Below are 24,642 nucleotides of genomic sequence, written 5' to 3'. Positions count from 1 at the left end.
TGTGGAACAGTGCCTGTCACATAGCAGGTGCTCACTGAGCAGCGGCCGCTGTTCTGGGTGTGTCCGAGCGCTGACATAAGCATGAATTCTGTGAGACTGGAGGGGAAGGCTGCCTGCCAGGCAGGGGCGTGGGCTACAGAAAGGCTTTCTAGAGGAGGACCTGCCGGGACGTATCGCCCCTGGGGGCTGGGATGGTCGACTGTGGCCATTTTAGGACCTCGTATTCTCTCCCCCGACCTCCATCCCATCCAATTTCCACTTTGCTGGCGAATCACTGTAGAAACTCATCCTTACCAAGGTGCCAGGGGTGATAACAGCCAGGTGCAGGGCTGTCCGGGGTGAAAAGTCCAACCATGTTATGCTGGAGAATTTGGGCATCGGTTAAGGTGAGTTCAGGCCCTGGGGTTTCCTAGAAGCCCTAGAATACTCTCACTGTGGGCAGTCACACAGGCCCTCTTGAGACTAGAAGACAACGATGAACGTTGTCTAAAATGCCCTCATCTGACAGAATGGGGGTAGCTGTGCTTGGTGCCCTTCCAAGGTGATCCAGAGAAAGGAAGCGCCAGCCCCCTGCCCTCCGGCGACATCCTTCAAGCCATCTGGCATAATGGGACGAGACCTTTGAGCTCAACCTTGCGGTCCTCCTGGGATCATGCAGGTGGAAGAGCCAGGCATGGGCACCTCATCGTCGCCATCCTACAGGGACTGTCAGAGAGCAAGCTGCTGCTGGCCGGCCCCCACTCTGGGTTGGGAAAGTGAGCTCCCGATCATCCCTGAACACCACTGCATGATGGGCCTGCACAGGCCCCGTGGGGCACAGAGAGCATGGGTCCCACATATGGTGAGAGGGCCCACAAGCCTCAGGTCCTTTTCCACGGGGTTCTCTGAAGTTCCTTCCATCCCCGGCCTGGAGAGCCAGACAGCACCTCCTCCAGGAAGCCCTCTCTGACTTGCCTTGCTGGGTGCTTCCACGGCCCTCCACTGGGGGCATGGGTGGCTCTGAATTTCCACTGAGCGTGCTTGTCTGTTCCCCAATCTTGGCTGCTCCCTCTTAGTGTCCTGTCCCACATTGCTCTAGATGTATTCCTTGTATCTTACACATACTATAAACTCAGTGGCTACGCATCAACTAATGAACATGAGTGAGTAAGTGAATGCATAAGTGAGTGAACGAATGAATGAATGAGCAGGTTTTCTAGCTGCCAGAATATGGATCCCCCATCAAGGAGAGGGAGGCCTGCAAGGGTTAACCAGGAGTCCGCCTGTGGTCTGAGGTAAGCAGGGAGCATATTTGTTCAGGTAAATAAGGAAGGATTACTTATAATGGGAAATCAGGCCTGGCCAACTCTTCATCTCACGGCTGCTTGCCTTCCTCCCAGCACATTCCTGCGCTCTGCCCGTGTCCACACTGCCCTGCAGATCTGGAACCCCAGCCCACCACGGCCTCCATGTAAGCCCCTCGGGCTAGGTCTTGCCACCGTGCGGGCAGGTGGCCCCGGGGCTGGGAGCGAAGGGCTCCCTTACAGGGCACACAGCCCTGAGATCTCAGAGGGCCACCCCTCGAGGGCGGCCAGGCCCCCAGCGGCCCACCCGAGTATCACCTCTGCCCCCAGTCCTTCTGGCCCCTGGTCCCACTGCCCCCCCCCCCCCCCACCGATGCCTGGCTGAGACCCAGCTGTGGCCCGTGCTGCCCACGCCTTCTCCTGGCCCTCAAGGTTGGCTCCACGGTGGACGGCTCCCTGGGCACCAGGCAGACAACGGGTAAGTCTGGTGGGAAGGCAGAGTGCTTCGCCATGGGGGCTTCCCCCTCCCAGCCGTGCGGAGCGGGTGACAGAGGGCAGGAGTTGGAGGCATGGTCCCCGGGTCCAGAACTGATCTCCCAGGCATTGCTGGCCTGTGATCTGGGTCCTTCACCCTCAGAATCCCCTGATCCTCCTTATGCTGCCCATCTGCGCCCCCTGCCCCGGGCTGACCCCAGAGCCCGGGTGAGCCCTTGGCCTGGTGAGGCCCAGGATGGCCCCCGTCTGGAGCCCACCTGGAGCCCAGCCCGTACAGCCTGAAGGGAGGCAGCCTTGCAGGTGCAGAGCCTCGGTCCCCGAGACACGGCCAGTTCTGCTTGGCTGGCGAAACACAGACGACCTTTCTGCCGCTGCCAGCCACAGCTGCTCTGCCAAGAGAAGGGTCTGCCTGGGGACGGGCCGCGGTGGGCAGGGGCTGGCCGAAGCCTGGAGGCTCAGGGCCGGGCTCTGGGTCGGAGCAGGAGGGACAGGCCCAGAGCCCGGGGTTTGGGCGGTGGTGGGCCAGGACCCAGGTGGGCTGGGGAGCTGCGGAGTGAACTAACAGGGCTCGAGTACCCAGGGAGGCAGAACGCCGGTCTGGGCGTTCTGGGCCTGCGGGCCCCGGTCTGGGCACGCTAGGAGAAAAAAGGGACGTCCTTGGGGACGCTCATGTCTAAGATTTGCCAGATGTCTGCTGTGGGGAGAGAGGGAAGTGTTGGTGGAGAGGACAAGGTAGAAAGCCAGAGGGTCTGGATGTCTGGGGACTCCCCTGGAGGCTGGACCAGGTGTGCGCGTGTGTGCGTGTGCGTGTGCGTGTGCGTGTGTGTGCATGTTGGGAGTGGGCAGTCCCATGGAGCCGGCCCCGGATCCCCTTACCCACCCAGCAGCCCATACCCAGGCCACAGGCCTCCAGTGGCCCCTTCCCTATATGACAGTAACGGCCTTTCTCCTTCTCCTTAGTCAAGTCTAGGACTCGGCCTCATTTCCTGCTTCACGGCAACCCCCAGTAAGGCCGCATCTCCCCAGCACCAGCTGCTCAGCTGAGTAACAAAACAAACAGGCATCGGGCTTCCCCAGGCCCGAGGTGGCGAGGTGGCGGTTGGGATGGGCAGGAGACGCCCCAGCACACAGGGCACCCCGCCCCCCGGCCCCCACCGACACGACCCAGCCCAGCTGGGGGTGGGGCTAGAGCCAAAGACTCCCAGCTTGAAGTTTCACCCCGCCCCCCAAACTCACAGAAATTTGGGGAGAGGGAGCATCCTCAGGGCTCTTGGGGAGGTTGAGGTGCGGAGGAGATGCTCTCTGAGGGTGGGGAGCCACCCTCCCCTTTGAGAAGTGAAAAAGGCACTATGAGGACACCTAGAGCCGAAAACTCTGTCTCTACTGGACTCGATTCTTGTGGGTTAGCAATTATAAAACACCCACGGTAAAATGCGACACCATTTGATTTTCCCAAGGACCCTCTGAATTGCATGGAGCTTCTCTGTCCACCAAGCCTGAGGGAAGAGGGGGGACACTCAGCAGGTGTTCCGTTGATCAGAAATAAGTAGAAAAAAGAGGAGAACCCACTTTCTACCACTGAGGTCATTGCAGATACAAAGTTAATACCCTTGAAACAATCAGGGCCCCATTTTGTGCTTAAACAGCTTGGTGCGGCTTGAGTGCAACCTGGGGACGTCAGTTCAGACTGACCTGGGGACAAAGACGCTTTGGGTGGAGGGCAGGAAAGGGTGGGTTCAGGCCCCCTGTGTGACCTCGGGCAAGTCACTTTTCCTCCCTGCCCTTGTAGCTCCTTGTCTGTGTAATGAGAAGGTTAGACAAGGTGGCCTCCTCTGTTAAAGGAGGCTTCGTGGAAGGGACAATCTGGAGCTGGATTTTGCAGGCTGTATAGGAGTTGGTGGAGGCAGACTGGCTGGATGTGCCAGCTTTCTAAGATGTGTGCTTTCCCAGGCTTGTGCCCCAGGCTCGGGTCAGCAGAGGTGGGTGGCTCTACCTCTGGCTCCTCCTAGAGGCCAGGGAGGGGTGAGTGAGGCCAGCAGCTGCCCCGGGCTGGACTAGAGAGCAGGATGACCTCAGGTAAGGCCCAGGCCTCCCTCGCCACCAACCTCAACTCTTCCCCAGCCTCCACCCACCATCACCACCTGCTTCTTCCTCTGTTCCCCTCATTCCTCACCCCATCACCTTTCCCTCCCCCTTCTCCAGCCCCGTCCCCTCACCTGCTCCCCGGTGCCACCTTTCTGAATGTTCCACCCATCTCAGTTTGGTGCCACCTTCCTGAATGTTCCACCCATCTCAATTCGCAAGAAATTTCCATCCACCTTCCCTCAATCTTCATAAGCCTTAAGGCATGCTCTTGACAGCCCATTTAACAGACAGGATCACTGAATCTCCGAGGAAGCCAAGTCACTTATCCCAGTCCCAGAGCTAGAGAGCCGGGAGGTGAGGCTCCATCCTGGTCTGGGACCCTCCCCTTGCCCCCTCCCCGCCCCCATCCCATTCTTCACCCCGCCCTGCTCCCCTAGCCAAGGGAGCAGCCTGTCAGGTAGAACAACTCTTCCCAAAGCAAACTTTGCACAAGACGAGTTGCCCTGGGCTCTTCCTGACATTTAATGCTGGGCTCCTTCCCCTGCCTCGTTTGCATGCTCCTGGCTCAGGAGGTGCCCCCTGCCAGATTCTCCTCTCCTACCTTTCAGCAGCTGGGGTGGGGCCTCCAGACCCAGGGAAGGTGAGCCTCCTCATCCCTCCAGACTGACTGCTCCTCCCCTGCCAGGGACCTGTGTGACTCTGCTGGGGACCAGATAGACAAGCCCCCATTCAGGACCTTAGAAAGGGACAATGAGACCTCTCTGGGCACCACCAGAGTTGAGAAGCCCTCCCTTTTCCCTCCAGCTCTGGGATTCAGGAGAGGGGCCTGGGGGTGGCTGCCCAGCCAGGGTCTCAGTACCCAGGGCTAGTGACATTGGTGGGGACCTAAGTGTCTCTGCTCTTGGGCAGCAAGTTCTTCCGGCCTCTGACTCCCACACCCCCCTCCACAGGGCTCTAGGACAGAAGGGTGATGTGTCTCCGCTAACATTTCACAGATGGAGATGTGGGCCCCAGTAACTCCCTAGGAACCCATCCCTGCCTATCTAAACCTCTTTTGAAGCAATTTCTGTTCTTCGCCTCTCAGGACAGTTCATTCTGGACTTCTGTCATTTTGTGCAATGTTGGAGTGCTTTCACTTTGTCCTGAAACCCCAGGGTGTGCTCCCCAGCCCTATGATTGGGGCTCAGGGCGCATTTTCTCCCTCAGCCCTGTCAAGACTTTATAGATTCACGAACCCTGGTTTATGGAGTGCTGTGCCTGGCCTGGGGGAGGCCGCCGAGACACGTGAGGCTAGAGACGGGGAGGGGGGGGGGCGTGGCGGGTAACAAATGTGCTCACCCGCCTCTGGGAGATCGCAAAGCCTGGCCAAACCCCAGAGACGCAGGTGCCTTTGAGTCCCTGTGTCACCGATGAGGAGGCAGAGGCCGAGAGGACGGGCCAAAGTGCCACAGGCAGGAGCCGGGCGAAGCCACGTGTTCTCACACCCTCGGGGACCCGGCTGCCCAGCGGGGCCAGTAGCTCGGGGAACAAGATGCCCATGAAACATTGAAGCCTGCATCCTGGAGCAGGTGCTGGGAGGGGTGGTATGGGGCCGAGGTGCTGGAGGAGCGCAGGGAAGAGGGGCGATTTGTGGGGTCCTGGGGAGACTGTGCCAGAGGGAGGCGGGGCAGCCCAGTCGGCACTGCTTGAGTGAAGGTGAAATATGCATGGCCAAGGGAGAGCAAAGGAGCTCGATGGGGTACTGAGACCAGACCTGTCTCAACAAGGGCTGAATGAAGACGTGAGCCGCAGTTTCTGAAAGTCAGGCAAGACTTGAACTTGATATGGCTGGAAATCGGGGCTGTGGCCTGACCACCCCAGCATCACTGGCTCTAAGCCCTGGGTTTGTCCCGGCTGGGGTCTTGGCTGCCTGCATGAAGTGGAGAGGGGACGCTGCTGGGGTTGGGAGTCCGTCTGATGCGCCATATGTGAGGCCAGAGGCAGCCTGCCAGAGCCCCTGCTTGGGCAGAAGGCTGGGCTGGGTTTTTCAGAGGCTCTGGACACCAACCAACTCCAGGGGAGGGAGGCAGGGAGGAGACACAGCCACACCCCTTATTCTGCCCAAATGTCCACCCTGAATCACGTTTCTACTTGCCGGGGGAGCCCCTAGAGTCTGCCTGTTTCTCCACCATCCTGCTTCCAAGTCAGGCTCAGGGGCAAGATGGGGGCCATGGGATCATAGAATCCAGACAGCGTCTGGGCTAGAAAAGCCCTGAGAGGTGACTTGTCCCTTCAGAGGACAGAAAAGGACACTGGGGCCCGGAGGGGACCAGGGGCTGCCCAGGGCCCCACATCCAGCGCGAACAGAGCAGGACAGGGTCTCACATCTCCAGGGGCTGAGGGCTCCAGTTCTTCCCAGGCCATGCCTCCCCACCCCCTGCCTTTGGAGCAAACTCAAATACAGGGGAGAGCTTGAGGCTGAAGTGGGTTTCTGCACCTCCAGGCTGCAGGCGTCCGCGCCACCCAGAGCTCTGCTGTGGGGCATTTGCAGGGGCTGGGTCAGCGGGAGGCCTAAGCAAAGGTGAAAGGGGTGGGCAGCAGGGGTACCCTAGAGGCTGGGAGGTGCTGAGTCACAGCACTGTGTGAAAAGAGGGAAGTGCTCCGTCTTGAGTTCCGGTCCCTGCTCAGTCATCACAGACACTTCCCTGGTCGCGGTCACGGCCCCCGTGTCTGTCAGGTGGGAGTAATAGCGGCTGCCCCCTGGGTTGGCTGCGCGAACCCAAGGAAGCAGTTTATTTAGCTGGCCTTCACCTTGTCCCAGACAGGGTCACAAGCAGTGTCTGGAAGGCTGAATGCGTGGATGCCAGTGGTACCCGTGCAGCGGGAGCAAATGGGAGACGGAGCTGGTACAAATGTGCCTTTGGGCTCTTGGCTGCCCGAGGCAACTGTGGGGAAAGCAGACTAGACCAGACTCCTTGATGTTCCCTTGAACCTATTTGCTCCTGCCACCTGGCCCTGTGTCCCAACTCCCTACCCAGCTTCTGATTCCTATAGCCTCACTGCACCCCACCCGCCACCATTCTCCACACACACCTCCAGGCTCAAGCTGAACCTCCCAGAGAACAGGGCTCCTGAAAAGTTAGGCCAGGGGCCTGCCCGGGTCTGGGATCTGAAGAGGTGGGAGAAAGCCAGGAGACCTAGAAGAAACCTACCTCCCCTGTTCTCATGCTGAGCCCAAGATAGACAAGTCCTCCCCCAGTCACCCCTGAGGGACCCACCTCCCTACTCTCTGTCCTTGGAGTCCCCAGGGGCAGCAGGTGCCTGGGGATGACCACAATGGGGTGCTTGAGGAAGGCCAGAGCTGCCTGGAGGTAGCCAGCCTGGGACACCTTCCTGGATAAGAAGGCAAATCTGTCCGGTGGAGAGAGGTGGCGCTCTGGACAGGGAAGGGTGGTCAGTAAGGAGGAGGCTGCGTCCTTTTATTGGGTCCAGCTCGTTCGAAGAACAGTTTTAAAGGGCAAAGGGAGCTGAGGTTCCATGGAGGGCGGGAGTGACTGAGAAGTAAGGGGGCAGGAGGAGGGGTGGAAGAATGAGAAAGTAGCGGGGAGAGGCTGGGTCCAGAGGCGGGCAGGGTTGGGCACTGGCCTCAGTCTCCCTGCATCCTGGGCAGGCCAAGCTTCTCTCCAAGGTGCTGACCAGCTAACTGGGGGGCAGGCCCGTGTGGCCCCTACCCACTCTGCATGGCCCCTGGCCAGGCCCTAGTCACACCCCCACAGTCCCCTGACCCTGACAGATTGAAGGAGGCCCTTGCATGGAGGGAGAGAGAGGCTGACAGCCAGGACGGTGGGCCACAGTGAGGAAGCCCCAGAAGGTCTGCCCCAGCTGGTGGAGAAAGGCCGACACAGAGCTCAGTGGCAGGTTCTGTCACCCCCGCCCCTGCCCCCCCCCCCCCACTCTCCCCTGGTGCTCTTGTCTTGGTGCTGGGGTCTGCAGCCAGGGTCCTGGGCTCTGGGCAGCCTGAGGCTGGGTCTCACGATGGAGGTAGGGGCCCGAGAACATTTATCCCACCCGCAATCCCCCCAGGGGTGCGATCTGGGAGCCTGAACTGAGCAGGATGTGGGAGACAGGCTCCAAGCCCATAAGCGCCCAGAGCTGCCTAAAGACCTCCCTGGTAACTCCATTTCCCTGAGGCTGTGGCCTCTGGAGATATCAGGCGATCTTCTGCCGGTGCCAGGTCGGGGTGGCAGTGAGAACCCGGGAGGCCGGGCAGTGGCATGAAACGGCTGCTATAAATCTCCAACTCTGGGTCCCTCTGCCCTCTCTCCTTGATCTGCCTTCCTGAGGGAGTGGGAGGTGCTGAGAGAAGGGCCCCTGAGGAGGCTAATCCCTCTGGTCGCAGCCCCACGGTCCTGCTGGTCTGGCCCTAGATCTGGGCCTTGGCCTCCACCAGCTGTTACCAAATTTTCTTTGTTTGGAGTCTGAGCCAGAGCCTCTGGGGCAGGAGGGAGCCAGGACATGCTGAGCCTTAATCCAGACATGTGGTTTAATCCAGAAAAGATCAACTCGAGGTTTGGGAGCTGGAGGCATCGCTCAGGAGACGGGCAGCATCTCAGACCCAGCCTGCATAGGCCAGTGGGAGGGCTGGGCCAGCCTTCACAGGGGCCCGGGCTTGGCAAACATGGGGCTTGTCCCAGGACCCTGTGCCTATGGAGCAGGAGCCTGAGGGTCAGCGGGCCCCAGGTTTGGTCCTCGCTCTGCCATGACTATGGGCACGTCCCTGCCACTCTGTGAGCCTCATTTTCCCCAGTGCACATGTGTCTTCGTGGGCGAACAATCACCTGTGGATGTAATCATGGTTGAACTGCACGGCACAGGTGGGAAGAGCTGGGAAGTCAGCTGTTGAGGAGGGCTTCCGGGGAGAGGAGGGGGCTTTGGGCTGAACTGTGATGAGAGGGAAGTGGCATCTTGGGCAGGGGGATGGCAACACAAAATAGCCATGTTGTGCCCACAGCACTGGGGCCAGGGGAGAAATGCCATTGTCATTAGAGCCCGGATACAGTCACCATGTCGATCGATCCTTGGTTTTGGCCCAGACCCTGCCACTGACCAGCAAATGAATCCCTTCCCCATATGTGATCTACAAAACTTTCGTATAACATATAGTCCCTTCCAACTCTGATAATCTGGGCTGGGTAGGAGGTGAGCTGAGACATGGGCACCAGCCACTGGGATTGCATGAGGGTGGCACTGGGGAGCCATGGGAGGTTCTTGAGCACAGGGGTGCCTGATGAAGGAGCATCGAAGGGAGATGAGCTTGACAGTGGCGTGGAGTGAGCAGTCAGGAGGTGGGAATGGACTTTGGAGGATCAAGTTGCCCAATCAGGAGGTGGGCAGGACCCTGGGAAAACGGACTGGCCAGCCTCAGAGGGAATGTGGCACAACGAGCACAGCCTTTGCGTGTCCAGCTGGGGACTTCTGACAAGCTGTATTAAGACCTCTGCGCCCCCCTGTCCGCATCTATAAAATAGGGCTCCCGAGCCCACGTCCCCTGGGGCTGTGGGTGGTAAAGGAGTGACAGGCGTGAATGCTCTGGGCCTGGGGAAGTGCTCACTGAGCAGTTCTCTCTTCCAGCCAGAGTCTGGCCCCAGAGCCAGACGCCAGAGTTGCAGGCTGGACACTAAAACCCCCGGCTCCCTGACCAGTAAACCAAGGTCCCCCCGGATCTGGGCTGCGGGGGTCAGAGCATTCCCCACCACCTCCCCACCTGTGGACAGTCAGATCTTTCCTCCCACCGCACGATTATTATTTTTCACTGGGGAGGTGTTGGGAGCTGGGACCGAGCCTTGGTTGAGAGCAGGTTCCCTGGCATTTAGGAGCAAGGTGAGGGGGAGCTGAAATGCAGGGTGGGGCGGAGGCGGGAACTCGCCTGGACCAGGAGTCAGAAGACCTGGATCCAAGTCACTTACCTCTGCGCCTTCACTTGCCCATCCACAAAATGGGAATGAGCATAAGGCCCGGTTGCTGCTCTCTGAGGAAGGACAGATGCAAGTCAAGGATGTGTCACCACATCCCGGCCCAGCAAATGCTGCCACCTGCCCCACCCGTTCATCCTCACTGACCCCTCATGCCACCGTGCCCCGAAGCAGCAGCTGCCTCCCACCCCACCTGTGGCTGCAGCCACGCAAGCAGGAGCGCCACGAGGGAAGCAAGTTCTTCTGCTTCTCGGAAAAGCTCTCTGTCTCCCTGGCACAGGGCCCAGGGTGCTGGCAGAGACTATCCTAACGTGGCAGGCACGGGAGCCCTGGGGACGTGGATGGGGCGGGAGGCAGGAAGGGGCGACGAGGTGCGGGGCTGAGAGGGGCTGTCCAGGGGTGGGGCCTCCTAGGGGGTAGGGCGTGGGCATAGGCCAGGGTGGGGACCCGGGAGCGGAGGGGGCTGTTGGCACGGCCTGGGTAAATAATGTTGGGCCCACAGCACACATGTGTGTTTGCACAGAAGGCCTTGAAATGATTCCAGGCCTGCCCTCTGCCCCCCCCGCAGCCCCACCCCACCCTGACCTTTCCTTCCTTGTCACTTAAAGGAGCTCTTGAAAGGGAGAGTCGGAATCAAAGGGAACACCCTTCTCTCTTGCTGGCGTTGTCTCCGCCACAGGAAGTGGCACAGCTGCCGTGTTAAAGTTGGGACTGTCGGGCACTGCACAAGAGAGGGGACGAGACAGAGCTGGAATTCCACTCGGGCCCCCTTCACCAAACTCTGCTCTCCAGAGAGAAAGATCGCTGTTTTCTGAGATATGTGAAGGTGTGGAATGGGCTAGCTGCAGGCCTAGAGAATCCAGAAGGGTCTTCCCAGCTGGGTTCTTTCCCTGTGCCCCCTCCCTGCCGCGGCACACCGAGGCTAACCGGGCAGCCAGGTCAGTCCCACGGGGGGAGCCTCGATGGGCCGGGGAGCCCCCCACTGTCCCGGTGTGGCACAGTACATGTCACCAGTAGAGTCTACCGGTCCTTTGATTAATGCCTCTCCCTCTCACTGGCCCGATGCCTTTCAAGCGGCAGTTCTCAAATGTGAGCTTGTGTCAGAATCACCCAAAAGCGGGGCGCCTGCGTGGCTCAGTCGGTTGGGCGGCCGACTTCGGCTCAGGTCATGATCTCGCGGTCCGTGGGTTCGAGTCCTGCATCGGGCTCTGTGCTGACAGCTCGGAGCCCGGAGCCTGTTTCAGATTCTGTGTCTCCCTCTCTCTGACCCTCCCCCGTTCATGCTCTGTCTCTGTCTCAAAAATAAATAAACGTTAAAAAAAATTTTAAAAAAAGAAAAAAAAAAATCACCCAAAAGCTGAAACACACTGCCGGGCTTTCCCGGGGCTTCTGACTCGGTCGCTCCGCGGTCGGCCTGAGAATCTGCATTTTTTGCCACGTTCCCAGGTGGCGCCGATGCTGCTGGCCCAGGCACCACGTCGTGAGGAACACGTGGGCCCACGTGAACTTGCCCTTAACGGGTTCGTCTGCTCCTTTCCTTCCTGCTGACTTTCATTAGGAGCGTGTACTTGTTGATAATCTTCCACCTCTGTCCTGAGTCGTGCTGGAGTCCCGGGCCCACAAATCACAGAAATAGCCCAGAAACCCTGGGGTTTTGGTACCTGTACATCTCCTGAGGCCCCTGCCTCACCCGATCCGCCTACTCCAATAGGGGGTGCAGAGAAAAAGGGCCCTCGGCAAAGCAGGGCCTGAATGACCGCTGTGGAAAGAGGCCTCCAGCTCCTGTTTTGAGGCCAAGTGGTAGCCCCCTGGGGGGCCTCGGGGCGGCAGGAAGAGTGGGTGTCTGAGTTTCTGGGGGCCTCCGTCGTTCCCCAGAGCATGCTCCTCCTCCCCTCTCTCCCCCTCCCCACACCCTTCCCCTGCAGGTGGGCACGGCCTCCTCAGGGCACACTCCTCCAGGGCGAGGGGAAAGGAGAGGGCCCTGGGAGCTGGGAGGGGCAGGGGGCAGTACCTTTGGGGAGGAAGAGGGGGGTAGGTACAAGGAACCCGGTCCTGAGCCAGTGTGGCGCCACTCAGTGACTGCCTCAGCACTGTCAATTTGTTCACATCCCCCAAATGGTGGTGGAGGGGAAGAGGGCCCGCCTCCCTGACTTGTGAGTGGCGTCTACCCTGCCACTCCCCTCACCTGCTCCTCGCCCCTTCAACCGCCAGGTGAAGGTGATGGTGACCTTCTCCCTTCCCCACCGTCTTTAGGAGAAGAATAAAAGAAAACAAGCTTTGCTCCAGAAAGAGAGATTTGGGTTAGCTCTCAAAAGGCACTTCCTCCACAGGACAGTGGACGGGGGATCTGGGCATGGGCTGGCCTGGGGCCAGAGGCCCGGACACTAAAGCTTACTTGTCCAGGCCTCGGTGTGCTCATCTACCAAATGGGGCTACTCATGCCTTCCGTTGTGAGGCTTGAATGAGGCCGAGGACCTCAGAAGGGTGTGGTAAGCACACCACGTGGGTTAAGATTTGCTGCTTTCAGCCAACCTGGCTTTCTTGGGGAAAGCTGTTTACACCTCACTTTCTTTCCCAGCCAGGAGCCTATCTGCCCAGCCCTGTCCTAACTGCCCAATGACCCGGAAGCCCCAACTCTCTCCCTGGCCCAGTGGGCCCCTCATCCCCATAACCAGCTTAGTGGCCCCCACGGGGATGGGGAAGCAGCCAGACCCTGATTGGCCTTCCTCTCTTATTTCTGCAGACACAGCCAGCAGCCCAAGCAACGGCGGCATGGGCAGCGCCAGCCCGGGCCTGAGCAGCGTGGCCCCCGGCCGCCTCCTGCTGCCCCCCGACGCTGTGTTGCGCACAGGCGTGGAAAAGGCGGCCGCGGGGGCGGTGGGGCCCGAGAGACGGGACTGGAGCCCCAGCCCGCCTGCCACGCCTGACCAGGGCCTGTCTGCCTTCTACCTCTCCTACTTTGACATGCTGTACCCTGAGGATGGCAACTGGGCCACCAAGGGCCCCGGGGCCAGCTCTCGGGAGGAGCCACCTGAGGAGCCCGAGCAGTGCCCTGTCATCGACAGCCAAGCCCCCGGGGGCAGCCTGGACTTGGCACCGGGGAGTCTGACCCTGGAGGAGCACTCGCTGGAGCAGGTGCAGTCCATGGTGGTGGGCGAGGTGCTTAAGGACATTGAGACAGCCTGTAAGCTGCTCAACATCACTGCAGGTGAGCCTTTCCGCACGTCCCCCTCCGTAAGGCGGGCCGCAAGCAGGGCTGAGGTCGCTGGGGGTGTGGGGGGCCGCGCAAGGTGCACTCTGGCCACCCCCCGGCCCGGCCTCAGCAACACCAGGCATGCTGGGGATTCTGCACATACAGTCAGCCCACGGCACACAGCAGCTGGGAGCCTGGGAAGGTTCCTACCCTCTCTGCCCCAACTGCTGGAGGCAATGCAATCAAGCTCTACACCATCTGACCCTCTACCCACCCCCCCAGAGGCGTCTCCACGCTCGCCTCATTTACTCTGCTCCAGCCACACCTGTTTTTTGCTGTGCCCACGACCCTCACGCCTCAGGACCTTTGCATCTCCTGGTCTCTCAATCCAAAACGTTCTTCCCCCAAAGAGTTCCTCGGTTCACCCCGTGCCTCCTTCAGATCTTGACTCAAATGGCACTGTCTTGATGAGGCTTTCCCTGCCCACACCGCCAACTCTTACTCCTCCTACCTGCTTTATTTCTCTCATTGCATGGACGGTCCGATGCCCTACATATTTTATTTATCCATTTTATTTGCTCTCTGTCTCCCCCACTGGAATGTACACACCCCAAGGGCAGGGATTTTCATTTGTCTGGTTCCCTGCTACATCCCCAGTTTCTAGGATGGCGCCTCGCATATAATAGATGTTCAATAAACAGTAACTTCTGAATATGGCAGGCTGTGTTCTAGCACTGGGGAATAGAGTGGGGAACACAACACAAAAGCCCCTTTATCCATTGAGCGGACATTACAGTGAGGGAAACGGATCGTAGATAACTAGATAAATGTGTGTCACTGGTCCGGTGGTGATGAGGGCTCTGATGAGGAGGGGGCATTAGGAGTCCAGGCACACGTGTGTGCCTGGAAGGTGCAGTTGTGGGGCTGATGCTGTGAGTTGAGGGGCTGCGGGGTCTCCAGCCTCCTGTTCCCACATCGTCTCTCCAGCTTTGGGCAGGCCTGACCCATCTCCTGGGTCCCCGGATCCCGGCATTTGAGCATCCCACTCTCGTGCTGCTGTCACACAAAAAGTCTTCAGGCGTCCCTCAGGCCCAGCCCCTCCTCCTCAGAGTCCTCCAGGCCCGGCCCCCGCCCCCAACCATCCCTGCAGGTGCCCCATGCCCGTCCTGCCCCTGGAGGTTTCCCCGTTCTGCCTCCTCTCCCACACCGGGCTGGGGAGGGGCCTACCCTCTGAACAATGGAGACAGAAACAAATTGCTTTGACCCTGGGAAGGAAAATGGGTTTATGAAGTGGGGGCAGCCCAGCCTGCAGGTCATCCAGCTAGGGCACCAGCTTAGGCCACAGTGTTCACTTGGAGGCCCCATTGTGACTGTGCCACCAGCCCAGCCTCCACCCACAGGCCCTGCCAGGCTCACCCCAGAGCAGCTCCCCGGGGAACCTAGCCAGTGACTCTCTTCCTAGCCTCTGCGGCCTGGAGAGCCGCATCATGACCGCCCGGTGCCCTGCCATTTATTCACTCAGTGCTCGTGCACTGAGCGGCTAGTACGTACCCGGCCCTTTGTTAGCTGTTGGACAAGAGGCTACAACTCTCTGTGCCTCAGTTTCCTCATCTGTAAAATACGGTGGAGATTAGGATTCGGGTTGCAGGACTAATTCCTGGTTGGGTTATTTTCCCTGGTTCCTTGAAGGGTTTGGGGAAGGCAAGAGGCAGCTGAGAGAGAAGCTCAGGTGTCTCTGGTTTAATGTCACCGCCCCCTCCGGGGAGGGGGCTTCCTGAAAGGCCTTCTGAAGGGACTGGAGGGGTCGGGGGGACCCGAGGTCTGGGTGAGGTGGGGGGTGCAGAGGCCCCAGGCTACCCTGCCCTGAGCCAAGTTGGTTTTTAGGACCCCGGCTCCTCTGCCTCACTCCCCTCTCTTCTTGGGTGCCCCCTCCACAGGGCCCCTCAAGGCCCTCTCTGGCCTGGCCTGTTCTCACCCCAGGAGCACACAATCCGGGCCACAAGCTTCCAGTTCCCACGGGCGCCCCACCAGAGCAGAGCCGGCCACATTCGGGGCGGTGGCCTCAAGTAGCCCGTGGAACTGAGGGAGTGTCTCTTGTCCAGACCCCGTGGACTGGAGCCCTGGCAACGTGCAGAAGTGGCTCCTGTGGACAGAGCACCAGTACCGGCTGCCCCCCGTGGGCAAGGCCTTCCAGGAGCTGGGGGGCAAGGAGCTGTGCGCCATGTCGGAGGAGCAGTTCCGCCAGCGCTCACCTCTGGGTGGGGACGTGCTGCACGCCCACCTGGACATCTGGAAATCAGGTGGGACGCGGCATGGGTGAGAGAGGCGCCTCCCGAGCTCCGAGCCAGGGACCCTGAGGGGGGCGCTAGGCTGGGACTCCTGCCAGGGTCGCTCTCTGCTGGGGAAGCAGCTGGTCGGTCCCAGTCCGAACTCTGTTCTAAATCTCAGCCCCACTTGCTGCTGCCTCCCCAGATCCTGGGCCGACTCACCAGCCCTGACCCACTCCCAGCCCTGGGCAAACCCACAGCGCTTAGGGCCAGAGCGTGTGGGAAGTTAAAAGGTAGGAGTCGGACTGTGAGAGCGCGGACGGCATAGCTGATGGGGACCGTGGGGACCACGAAGTCCTCCTTTGTCCTTTTGAAATTGTGTTTGTCTGTTCTGTGTTGTCTTCCATTAAAGGAGTAATGAGGTAATCAGTGTGCATGAGTTCTCAAAAGACCATAATGGAAATAGTACCGTGAAAAGGAATTTCCCCCCTCGCTCCTGACCCCCTGCCTTCCAGTCCCCCTGCCTAGAGGCAACCACCGTTACTGGTTTCTTGGGTACGTGCTGGAGAGAGTCTATGCACACAACGAGCAAACATACACGTGTGGTTTTCACCCTTTTGTAACATGGATCGTGCCAGAGTATCACACTGTTCCACTCTTGGTTTATCTTGGACCTGGCTCCCCAACAGCATCTCTACAGCTGCCCTATTTCTAATGGCTGCGTGCCAACCCCTTAATGCTTAAATCACCTCGCATCCCACTGCGTGCCCTGCACGGAGCTGCATGCTTTGGGGGAGGCAGTGCTTGCCTCACGAGTCGAGGCCCCTGCCCTTCGGGGTCTGGGATCAATAAAGGCATGGGACCCACTCATATGTATGACCAGTAGAGACCGGTGTCCTGCCCCCGCCCAGTAGCTGGCAAGTGCCTGGCTAGGGAGCCAGGTGGTGATGGGGGCAGAAGCTGGCTGCCCCCATCCACGCCGCTTGGCCTCAGTCCCACCCGAACACCCTCTTCTGCCCTCTGGGTCTGCCCTGGGTCTCAACCTTCTCTCCTTGCCCCGCAGCGGCCTGGATGAAAGAGAGGACTTCTCCTGGGGCGATCCACTACTGCGGTGAGCCAGGGCCAGCAGGGAGGGGCCAGGGCTCTGGGGTGCAGGGTCGAGGGGTGGGGCCCCACTCACCGCCCCCCTCCCTGGCTGCCCAGCTTCCACCAGCGAGGACAGCTGGACCGACAGCGAGGTGGACTCCTCCTGCTCCGGGCAGCCCATCCACCTGTGGCAGTTCCTCAAGGAGCTGCTGCTCAAGCCCCACAGCTACGGCCGCTTCATCCGGTGGCTCAACAAGGAGAAGGGTGAGCCGGGCTCCCCACGCGAGCCGCGAGGGGATCGGGCCTCACTGACGCTGGCGGGAGCCTGCTGGCCTCCTGCCAGGTGCCAGGCACAGGGACGGCTGGGGGCTGGGCGGGGGGTGGGGGGGAGGAGCCGTCCCCCACTTTTGCCCCGAATGCCGGACACGCTGCGTCACTGGAGCGTCAGGATCTGCGTGCAGCTTGTGTCTCCTGACCAAGCTCTGTCCTATACAGGACCCCCAGCTCCACACGGGGCCGGGGACATGCTAGGGACTTAATACTCTGCCGAGAACTGGACACAGTCTTCCCCTTCAAAACATCATAGCTTCCCCCCATTTTTGGGGGGCCTGGGTGGCTCAGTCGGTTAAGCGTCCGACTGCGGCTCAGGTCATGATCTCATGGTCTGTGAGTTCGAGCCCCGCGTCGGGTTCTGTGCTGACAGCTCAGAGCCTGGAGCCTGCTTCTGATTCTGTGTCTCCCTCTCTCTCTGACCCTCCCCCGTTCACGCTCTGTCTCTCTCTGTCTCAAAAATAAATAAACATTAAAAAAAAAATTAAAAAAAAAATCATAGCTGCCTCAGGGAGACTGATGTGCCCGGTGAGAAATACCATGTGGGCCTCATAGGCAGTATTAGATTTCCAAGAGGCCACATAAAAAAAAAAAAGGTAACAGGTGAACTTTTCTTTTAAAGTTTATTTACTGTGAGAGAGACAGAGAGAGTGCAAGTAGGGGAGGGGCAGAGAGAGAGAGAGAGAGAGAGAGAGAGAGAGAGAGAGAGAGAATCTCAAGCAGGCTCCATGCTGTCAGCACAGAACCCACATGGGGCTCGAACTCATGAAACCGTGAGATCGTGACCTGAGCCCAAATCAAGAGTCAGATGCTTAACCAACTGAGTCACTCAGGTGCCCCTTAACAGGTGAATTTAATTTTAATAAGCTTTTATTTAATCTAATATTACAGATTATTAAAATTTCAACACATAATCAATATAAAAATTACTAATGAGACATTTTTACTAAGTCTTCAAACACTGGTGAGTATTTTACACTTATAGTACATCTCAATTCGGACTAGCCACATTTCAAGTATTCAAGGGCCACATATGGCTAGTGGCTACCTCACTGGACAGTGCAGGACTAGATGGTGTGTGTGTGTGTGTGTGTGTGTGTGTGTGTGTGTGTGTGTGTGTGTTGGAAAAGACTCAGAGCCAAGAAACCTGCGTTCTAGGCCCTATCCTGTCATTAGTAGCTATGGGTATTGGGACCTCAGTCTTCTTATATGTAAAATGGACAGGATTCATTCCTCCAACAAACCTTCACTGAGTACATCCTCTGGTTCCACACCAGCCCAGCCAACATTTACAGAGAATAAGTGTCCCTTTGGTGCAGGGCAGATTCAGCTGCACCCCGTCCTCGAGGGACCTGCAGGTTATAGGAGAACCAGCAGTGAAATGAGCTGGGGTACAGAGCGTGCCGGGGCTGCGACAGGGCGGTGGGGGCAGCTGTGCCTTGTTCAGGAGGACTTCCCGGGAGTGGTGACTTGGGCTGAGTGTGAAGGACAAATAGGGGCTAGAGGGCGTGGAGAGAAGTTCCTGCACAAGGCACGGTAACCCTCGTGTCTATTTGAGACTTAATGCGAGCCCGGTCCTCAGGAAGACGGTTCCATGATAGACTTCTAGGGAGAGGAGATCAGGGAGGGCAAAGTGGTCTGGGAAGGCGCCCTGGAAGGAGTGTGCTGGCTTGGGTTTTGCCAGGAGGGTTTAGAATGAGAACTGGGATTGTTAACAATGTAATAGTTCCTCCCGAGGGAAACTTCTGTCAGACTCCGCTGTAAGCACTTTCTGTCGCCACTCAACAAACAGTAGTCATTACAACCCCCTCCACCCTCACAATAAAGGGGCCTCAAACAGCTTCTCGAGGTAGAATATGGCAGAGACGGGCTTCAAACCTAAGGCAGCCTGTCTCCAAATCCACTCTTTTCCCTACCTGCTCTGAATTAATCCTACCAGAAAGGGCCGTGTTGGCTTCGGCTGAGGATGGCAAAGAGGTCTTTCAGGCTTGGGAGCTGCTGGTCAAGGTGGTGGGGGCGGGGGCGGAAGTGGGGATGACCTTGACAAATGAGCTGTAGGCACAGCTCAGAGCCCCACGGGGCTTCTGCGCAGGGTGTGCAAACCGCACAGTAGGAGCAGAGGCTGGCAGGGGCCAGGCCCTCGGGGCCCCAAATAACCCGCTAAAGTACGCACGCTCACCCTGCACTCAGCAGGTTTGTGACCCCACAGTATCATTTATCACTTACTGGGGCACAAATTTCCTTAACCCTTGCTGCCACCTTGGGAGTAAATAGTATGCCCCCCCACGCCCCCAGCCTGGCCCTCACCCCCCACCGCCGACACTGACCTGCTGGTTTTGGTCTTTCTCCCTCCTGGCACACCCCCGCCTTGCACCGCTGGCTCTCTCTGGGCCCACCTGCTCCCCCAGGCATCTTCAAAATTGAGGACTCCGCTCAGGTGGCCCGGCTGTGGGGCATCCGCAAGAACCGGCCGGCCATGAACTACGACAAGCTGAGCCGTTCTATCCGCCAGTATTACAAGAAGGGCATCATCCGGAAGCCAGACATCTCCCAACGCCTCGTCTACCAGTTCGTGCACCCCATCTGAGGGCTGCAGGCCAGGCCCTAGGCCTGAAACTCGCCCTCGCCAGACCTCCCTCCTGCCCACCCCTGCCTCTGCCGGACCCTGAGCTGAGGGAGACTGCAATCTCCTGGCGTCGGAGTCTAAGGTCCTGGAGGGGACGGCCCTCTGCTTCCAGGGGCGTAAATGAGCTCTCCGGGGTCTGGGGAACCCCAGGGTGGGAGCGCTTCCTCCTCGGGCCTGACTGCTCACATGCCCAGTTCCCTGGAAGATGGAAGGAGACAGGGCTGTCCTCAGTGTTCATGGCTCCCCGGGGAAGGCCATCCCTCCACCCCAGCCTCTGACCCCAGAATTTCCAGAGCAGAGCCGACAGAATGACAGTGACTTAGCCAAGGCCACTAGCAGTCCAGTGCTCCCTGCTGCCCCATCCTGCACCATGCTTGGCATGGTGCTAGGAGACGTCTGTGCCCTCGAGTCGGGAAGCCTGGGGTGCTCCTGGGAACGGATAATAAAGATACTAGAGAACTACCGTGGCCCCAGTGTCTGTGCAGCGAGTGAGTGGCACAGCCCCGAGGCCACCACTGCTCAAAGTGGTTGTCACAGTGGCCTTGGGGTGGTCACAGGGGGCTTCCTGGGGGAGGTGGCATTGAGCGGAGTCTAAACGGAAAAGGGTAATTAATTGGTAGAGGCCATGGGAGAGAGGCAGTGAGCCTTCAAGGCCTGGGAGGCTCATCTCCTCCCACCCACATGGGGGCCCATAGGAAGGAGCAGGGCTGGGGCTGAAAAGGGTCTACCTACTTAGGCAGGGGGAGATGGTGGCATCCTCCACGGCCTCTTGCTGTGCTGTAGATCGGGGGCTTTCTGCCTTAAGTGGCCAGGGTGCTAACCCTCTTTCGAGGGGCCCCTGAGCCCTGGTCTCTGCTTGGCCAACCAGAATGGCTCTGGGATGGGGCAGCAGGGGTGAGGAGAGAGTGGGCACTTTAGCCCCCACTATGAGACCCTGGCTCGACAGCAAACGGGTGGAAGAGAGGTTGACTTGTTTGTGGTGTCTCTCTTGGAGGGTCCCGGACCTCTGCCATGCCCTCTGCCGAACACCCCAGGGATGGGGATAGGTAGGGCTCAGAAGGTCTGTATGTGTGCTGAGCGGGGTAGAGGGGGACCTACCACCCACTCTCCTGGGGGCATCAACTGTCTCAGCTTCCTCACATTTGCTCAAATGTGACCTAAGGGCCGACTGCATGCTAGGTATTTCTACTGCTTTTTTGTCATGAACCCTCCCAACAAAACTGTGAGGTAGGCGTGACTCCCCTATTCTGTGGACCATGAAACTAAGGCTCAGAGCAGTTAAGCAACTTACTTGGAGCCACACAGCCAGCCAGCGGCAGAACCAGGAGCTGGACCCACAAGGACAGTGTGCTCTCTGCCCCTCCACGTCTCCTGCTTTGTGGCTTGTCGGCACCTTTGGCCTCCATAACCCGTAGGTTCTGATGACAGGCTTCCAGGAGACAGGACTGGGAGCCTGTCAGTGCTGCCCAGGCCACTGGGGGTTAAATGCTGCCCTATTCTGCTGCCTTCTGCCCTCAGCAATTTTATTGTCTCCAGAAGAAAGTTTACTTCTGCCAGTGAGCAAACACCACCTTGGCATCTGTCAGTTGGGACTGGACTGGCAGGAGGAGGGGGCCCTGCCCCAGGCCTGTGCCTCGGCCGTCTGCCTCCTCCCAGGGAGGGGGCCGCCTGGGACCCTGGCCAGAAGTCAGCTCAGCTCTGCTGAACTGGTTTTTTCTCCAGCCTTCTTGACCTGCCCCCAGCCAAGTCCCTGGAGCCACCTGCTTGCAGGTTCCCAGCTCGACCCGAACCTGGAGCGGCTTGGGGTCTTGGGCTGGGGCTGGGAGGGAGGAAAGGAAGGGGAATTAGGGGCAAGGAGTGGGGCACAGGAGCTACTCCAGAAAGGAGAGCTGTGGGGGGCTGAGGCAGGTCCCCGCTGTGTGGGTCTGCCACAGTGCACACATCCCCTTGGCAGACACACACCCATCCGGTGACACTTTGTGTGCTGACAGCAAACTTCAGAGTCCTCTTCTTCCTCCTCCTCACACCTGTCCGGCAGAACTCCCTCCAGCCTGCTATTCCCTGACCCTGCTCCCGCGACTCTGCCTGCAGTGCTCCCCGCAGCTGCATGCAAGAACCTGCACAAAAGGCAACCTCTTGTCTTTACTTGAAGGCTCTTCTGTTTGCCTAAAACCAGGGGCTTGTCACTGGAGGTGGATCTGGGGGATAAAGGACACAAGGTGGAGAACAGATCACCCGCCACCTTGACCTTTTCTCCCTGTCCAGAGGCCAAGGGGACAGCAGCAGGGGCAGGGGAGGCGGGGGGGGGGGGGGCTGCAGTATATTTGCCTTGAATAATGGGTTTGTGTCAGGGCCCTGCCAGGCTGCCGGGCCCAGAGGGGCCTCAGAGAGACATCTGACCTGACCGGGTGAAGCCAAGGCCGGGGTGCGGGTGAGGACGTGGCGAACTGGCTGCAGAACTCCAGCCCTGGCCCAGAGGGGACCTAGCTGGGGGTGGGGAGGCTGGAGCAGAGCTTGGGCAGGGTGTGGCCCCGGCAGGGCACAGCCAAGGGTCCAGAGCCTCGGTCCTGCCCACTCCCTCGAGCGATCCTCCAGGAGGAGCCCTCCCAGGGGTCCCACACAGAAATGCCGTCAGAAGACAGGCAGGACACAGAAAAACATGGCATGACCTGGTATCACACCGCAGAGAGCCTGGGACTGTGAACAACCAGGAACCACAGGCCTCGGCAGTCACTTTTACAATTTTGATTTTAAAACACAGGGCGCCTGGGTGGCTCAGCCGGTTGAGTGTCTGACTTTGGCTCAGGTCATGATCTCACAGTTCGTGAGTTCGAGCCCCGCGTCGGGCTCCGTACTGACAGCTCGGAGCCTGGAGCCTGCTTCAGATTCTGTGTCTCCTTCTCTCTCTGCCCCTCCCCTGCTCATGCTCTGTCTCTGTCTCTCAAAAAAATAAAAATTTAAAACCTGGGGGCACCTGGGTGGCTCAGTCAGTTAAGCATCCGGCTCTTGATTTCCGCTCAGGTCACAATCTCATGGTTCGTGGCACTGGGCCCCATGACTCTGATAGCACAGAGTCTGCTTGGAATTCTCTCCCCGTCTGTCTCCCTCCCCTATTCATGCGTGCTCTCTCAAAATAAAAAGCATAAAAAAAAATCCAAACCTATTTAGAGGTCAAACCTTGAACTTGAGTTTGGGACCCCCAAGTATCCCAATGCTCTTGGTCAGTGCTCATCACCAGGCACCCAGAACAGTAGGGTCACACCATCTGTCACCCTCCCTGTGCAGCAGGACCCGGGGCCCCAGAAGGTTAAGAGACCAGCCGCCAGCCCACTGGTTGGTCAGCCAGGACAGCACGCAGCATGCTGGGCACCATCCCCCCTGACAGACACCCCTGCCACAGAGAACTCTCAGCTCGAGAGACACACAAGACTCAAGAGGACCACATCCAGCCAGGTTGACACAGTTCCGGATTTTATCCACAGTCGTACAATCACAACTGATATATATATATTTGTATTTATATACCTTTAAATTACACAATCATGTACAAAACAGGTGCATTGCTGAGACCACAGCACTTCTCGGAGTTTCACAAGTGTCGGACTAATGGAGTCAGGAAGCCTAGGGCAGCAGATGGCGGGCGGCAGGGCAGCCCTGGTCCCTTGCAGAGCCGGGCTGCAGAACGGTGGTTAACTGGGGACAAAACACATTAGTCGCCGAGCCCCACAGGGCGGGCCCGTGCAGCATTGAGGGTGTGGGTAGGGGGCTACAGGAGGTGGTGGGCGCGGCGGGGGCGCGGCGGGGGCGCGGCCCCCACGCTCGGTGGTGAGTGCCCTGACACCAGCACTGACAGGCGGGGCCAGGCCCCTAGAGCTTGGGGGAGAAGGGGGGGACCGCCAGGTAGGAGACCCTGCGTCTCCGGGGTCCTGAGGAGCCTGGGGACCGAGGGAGACTGGTCCCAAACTGGGCCGTGGAGGTGGTTGCTCAGAAAGGATGGGATTTCAAGTCCCTGCCCCAGGGGTGGGCAGCTGGAGTGCTGAAGGGGACAGGTCTGGGGTCCAGCCAGGACCACAGACCCTCCCCAGGTGCTAGAAAGCCACTGGCACAGAGAGGGGGAGCCCAGGCCCCAAGGCGCAGATGTGCCAGTTTGCTGCCTTCCAAGGGTGGTGAGGGGCAGAGGCCTCAACCCCAACTCCCCCACCTGGAGGAGAGACCCAAGAGGGTTTTGTTCTGGAACTGGGAGGGCGGAGGGCTTCCAAAATCTTGCTTCAGGCTCCGAGGGGGCCTAGGGCACATCTCAGGCTGCGGCGGATGCCCAGAGAGCAGACAGTGACAGGAAATGGGGTGCTGGGGGTGGGGAGTCTGCCTGTCCCTGGGGGTGCCATCATTCCCCCCCTCCAACTCCCCTGGCCCAGTTCAGGCCCCTGCCAGAGTCTCCCAGGATCTCTGCACTGTGAACAAGGGTCAGGGCCTGGAGGATGGGGTCCATGGCCTAATAGTAGACTGTCGGGGGAAGGAGCAGGGAGCAAAAGAGGACTGAGGGGTGCCAGAGGGCTGGGTATCCCACTGTCTTTACCTGGAGGCCGGGAGGGAGGACGGCGGGGGCGGGGGGGAGGGGGGCAGGTGCTGTGGAAGGGGGTGGGTGTCTGCAGCGCTGAGGCCCAGAAGCAGGGCTCTGCCGGCGCTACCGGAAGTCCCAAGGCCTCACCCTTGAGGCTCCCGAGATATCCTTCTTCTAGCCATGTCCTCCCACCTCGAGGTTTTGTCCTGCCCTGGTCTGTTTCTCTGAGCCTCCCAGGGGCCCCCACATATGGGAGAGGCTGGTACCTGGTACTAGTATTTAGTAACCCAACACAGCTTTCCTTCACCAAACACAGGAAACACTCCAGCTCTGGGCAAACCTTTTGCCTCCCCCCATCCCCAAATGTCCTTTAACTGCTACCCAGGCTTAGACATAAGGAGGGGCTGCCAGCAGGGGGGATGCCGCTCCAAGGGCAAGGGCGGCTCCAAGGGCAGGGGCTGATTGAGGAGGAGGGGACAAGGAAGAAAGGGTGACTGTCCTGCCCCTGAGGGCCCTGGCCCCTCCCTCCTGCCAAACCCCTGTCTTTCCCATTGGCTGCAGTGTCCCTGATGGTGCCAGGCTGGAAGCTCCCTCAGACACCGCCCCCCCTCCCCCAGTGTCTTCCCAGACAGGCGAGAGAGGAGAAGGGCAGGATGGGAGGCCACAAGGCTTAGTCTCCTGCAGGCTGGCCGAGCCTAGTGCAACTAGGGCTTCAGATGGACATGGAGGGAGGAAGGCGGGTGGGCGGGTGGGCAAGGTGCCCTC

At 59.3% G+C, this 24,642-nt stretch overlaps 1 protein-coding gene across 1 annotated transcript; it reads left to right on the top strand.

Annotated features, from left to right (window-relative positions):
* The first annotated feature begins 1,341 nt into the window (after positions 1–1,341).
* On the top strand, positions 1,342–19,280 carry SPDEF (SAM pointed domain containing ETS transcription factor). Its single transcript, XM_040473250.1, has 6 exons — positions 1,342–1,761; positions 12,558–13,022; positions 15,110–15,307; positions 16,338–16,385; positions 16,478–16,624; positions 19,099–19,280. The coding sequence occupies exons 2-6, from the start codon at positions 12,587–12,589 to the stop codon at positions 19,275–19,277; spliced, it is 1,008 nt and encodes a 335-aa protein (XP_040329184.1). The 5' UTR covers positions 1,342–1,761; positions 12,558–12,586; the 3' UTR covers positions 19,278–19,280.
* The last annotated feature ends 5,362 nt before the right edge of the window (positions 19,281–24,642 follow it).

This window comes from Herpailurus yagouaroundi, unplaced genomic scaffold (assembly GCF_014898765.1).
Source record: "Herpailurus yagouaroundi ecotype Mexico unplaced genomic scaffold, PumYag 139, whole genome shotgun sequence".
Classification (NCBI taxonomy): domain Eukaryota; kingdom Metazoa; phylum Chordata; class Mammalia; order Carnivora; family Felidae; genus Herpailurus; species Herpailurus yagouaroundi.
Note: the sequence above shows the minus strand (reverse complement) of the source record. Positions and strands in the feature narration are given on the sequence as shown.

Coding starts and splice junctions, on each gene's coding strand:
- SPDEF (XM_040473250.1), top strand. CDS start 12,587: ATGGGCAGCGCCAGCCCGGGCCTGAGCAGCGTGGCCCCCGGCCGCCTC. Junction 13,023..15,109: donor GCTGCTCAACATCACTGCAG/GTGAGCCTTTCC, acceptor TCTCTTGTCCAG/ACCCCGTGGACTGGAGCCCT. Junction 16,386..16,477: donor TGGGGCGATCCACTACTGCG/GTGAGCCAGGGC, acceptor CTGGCTGCCCAG/CTTCCACCAGCGAGGACAGC.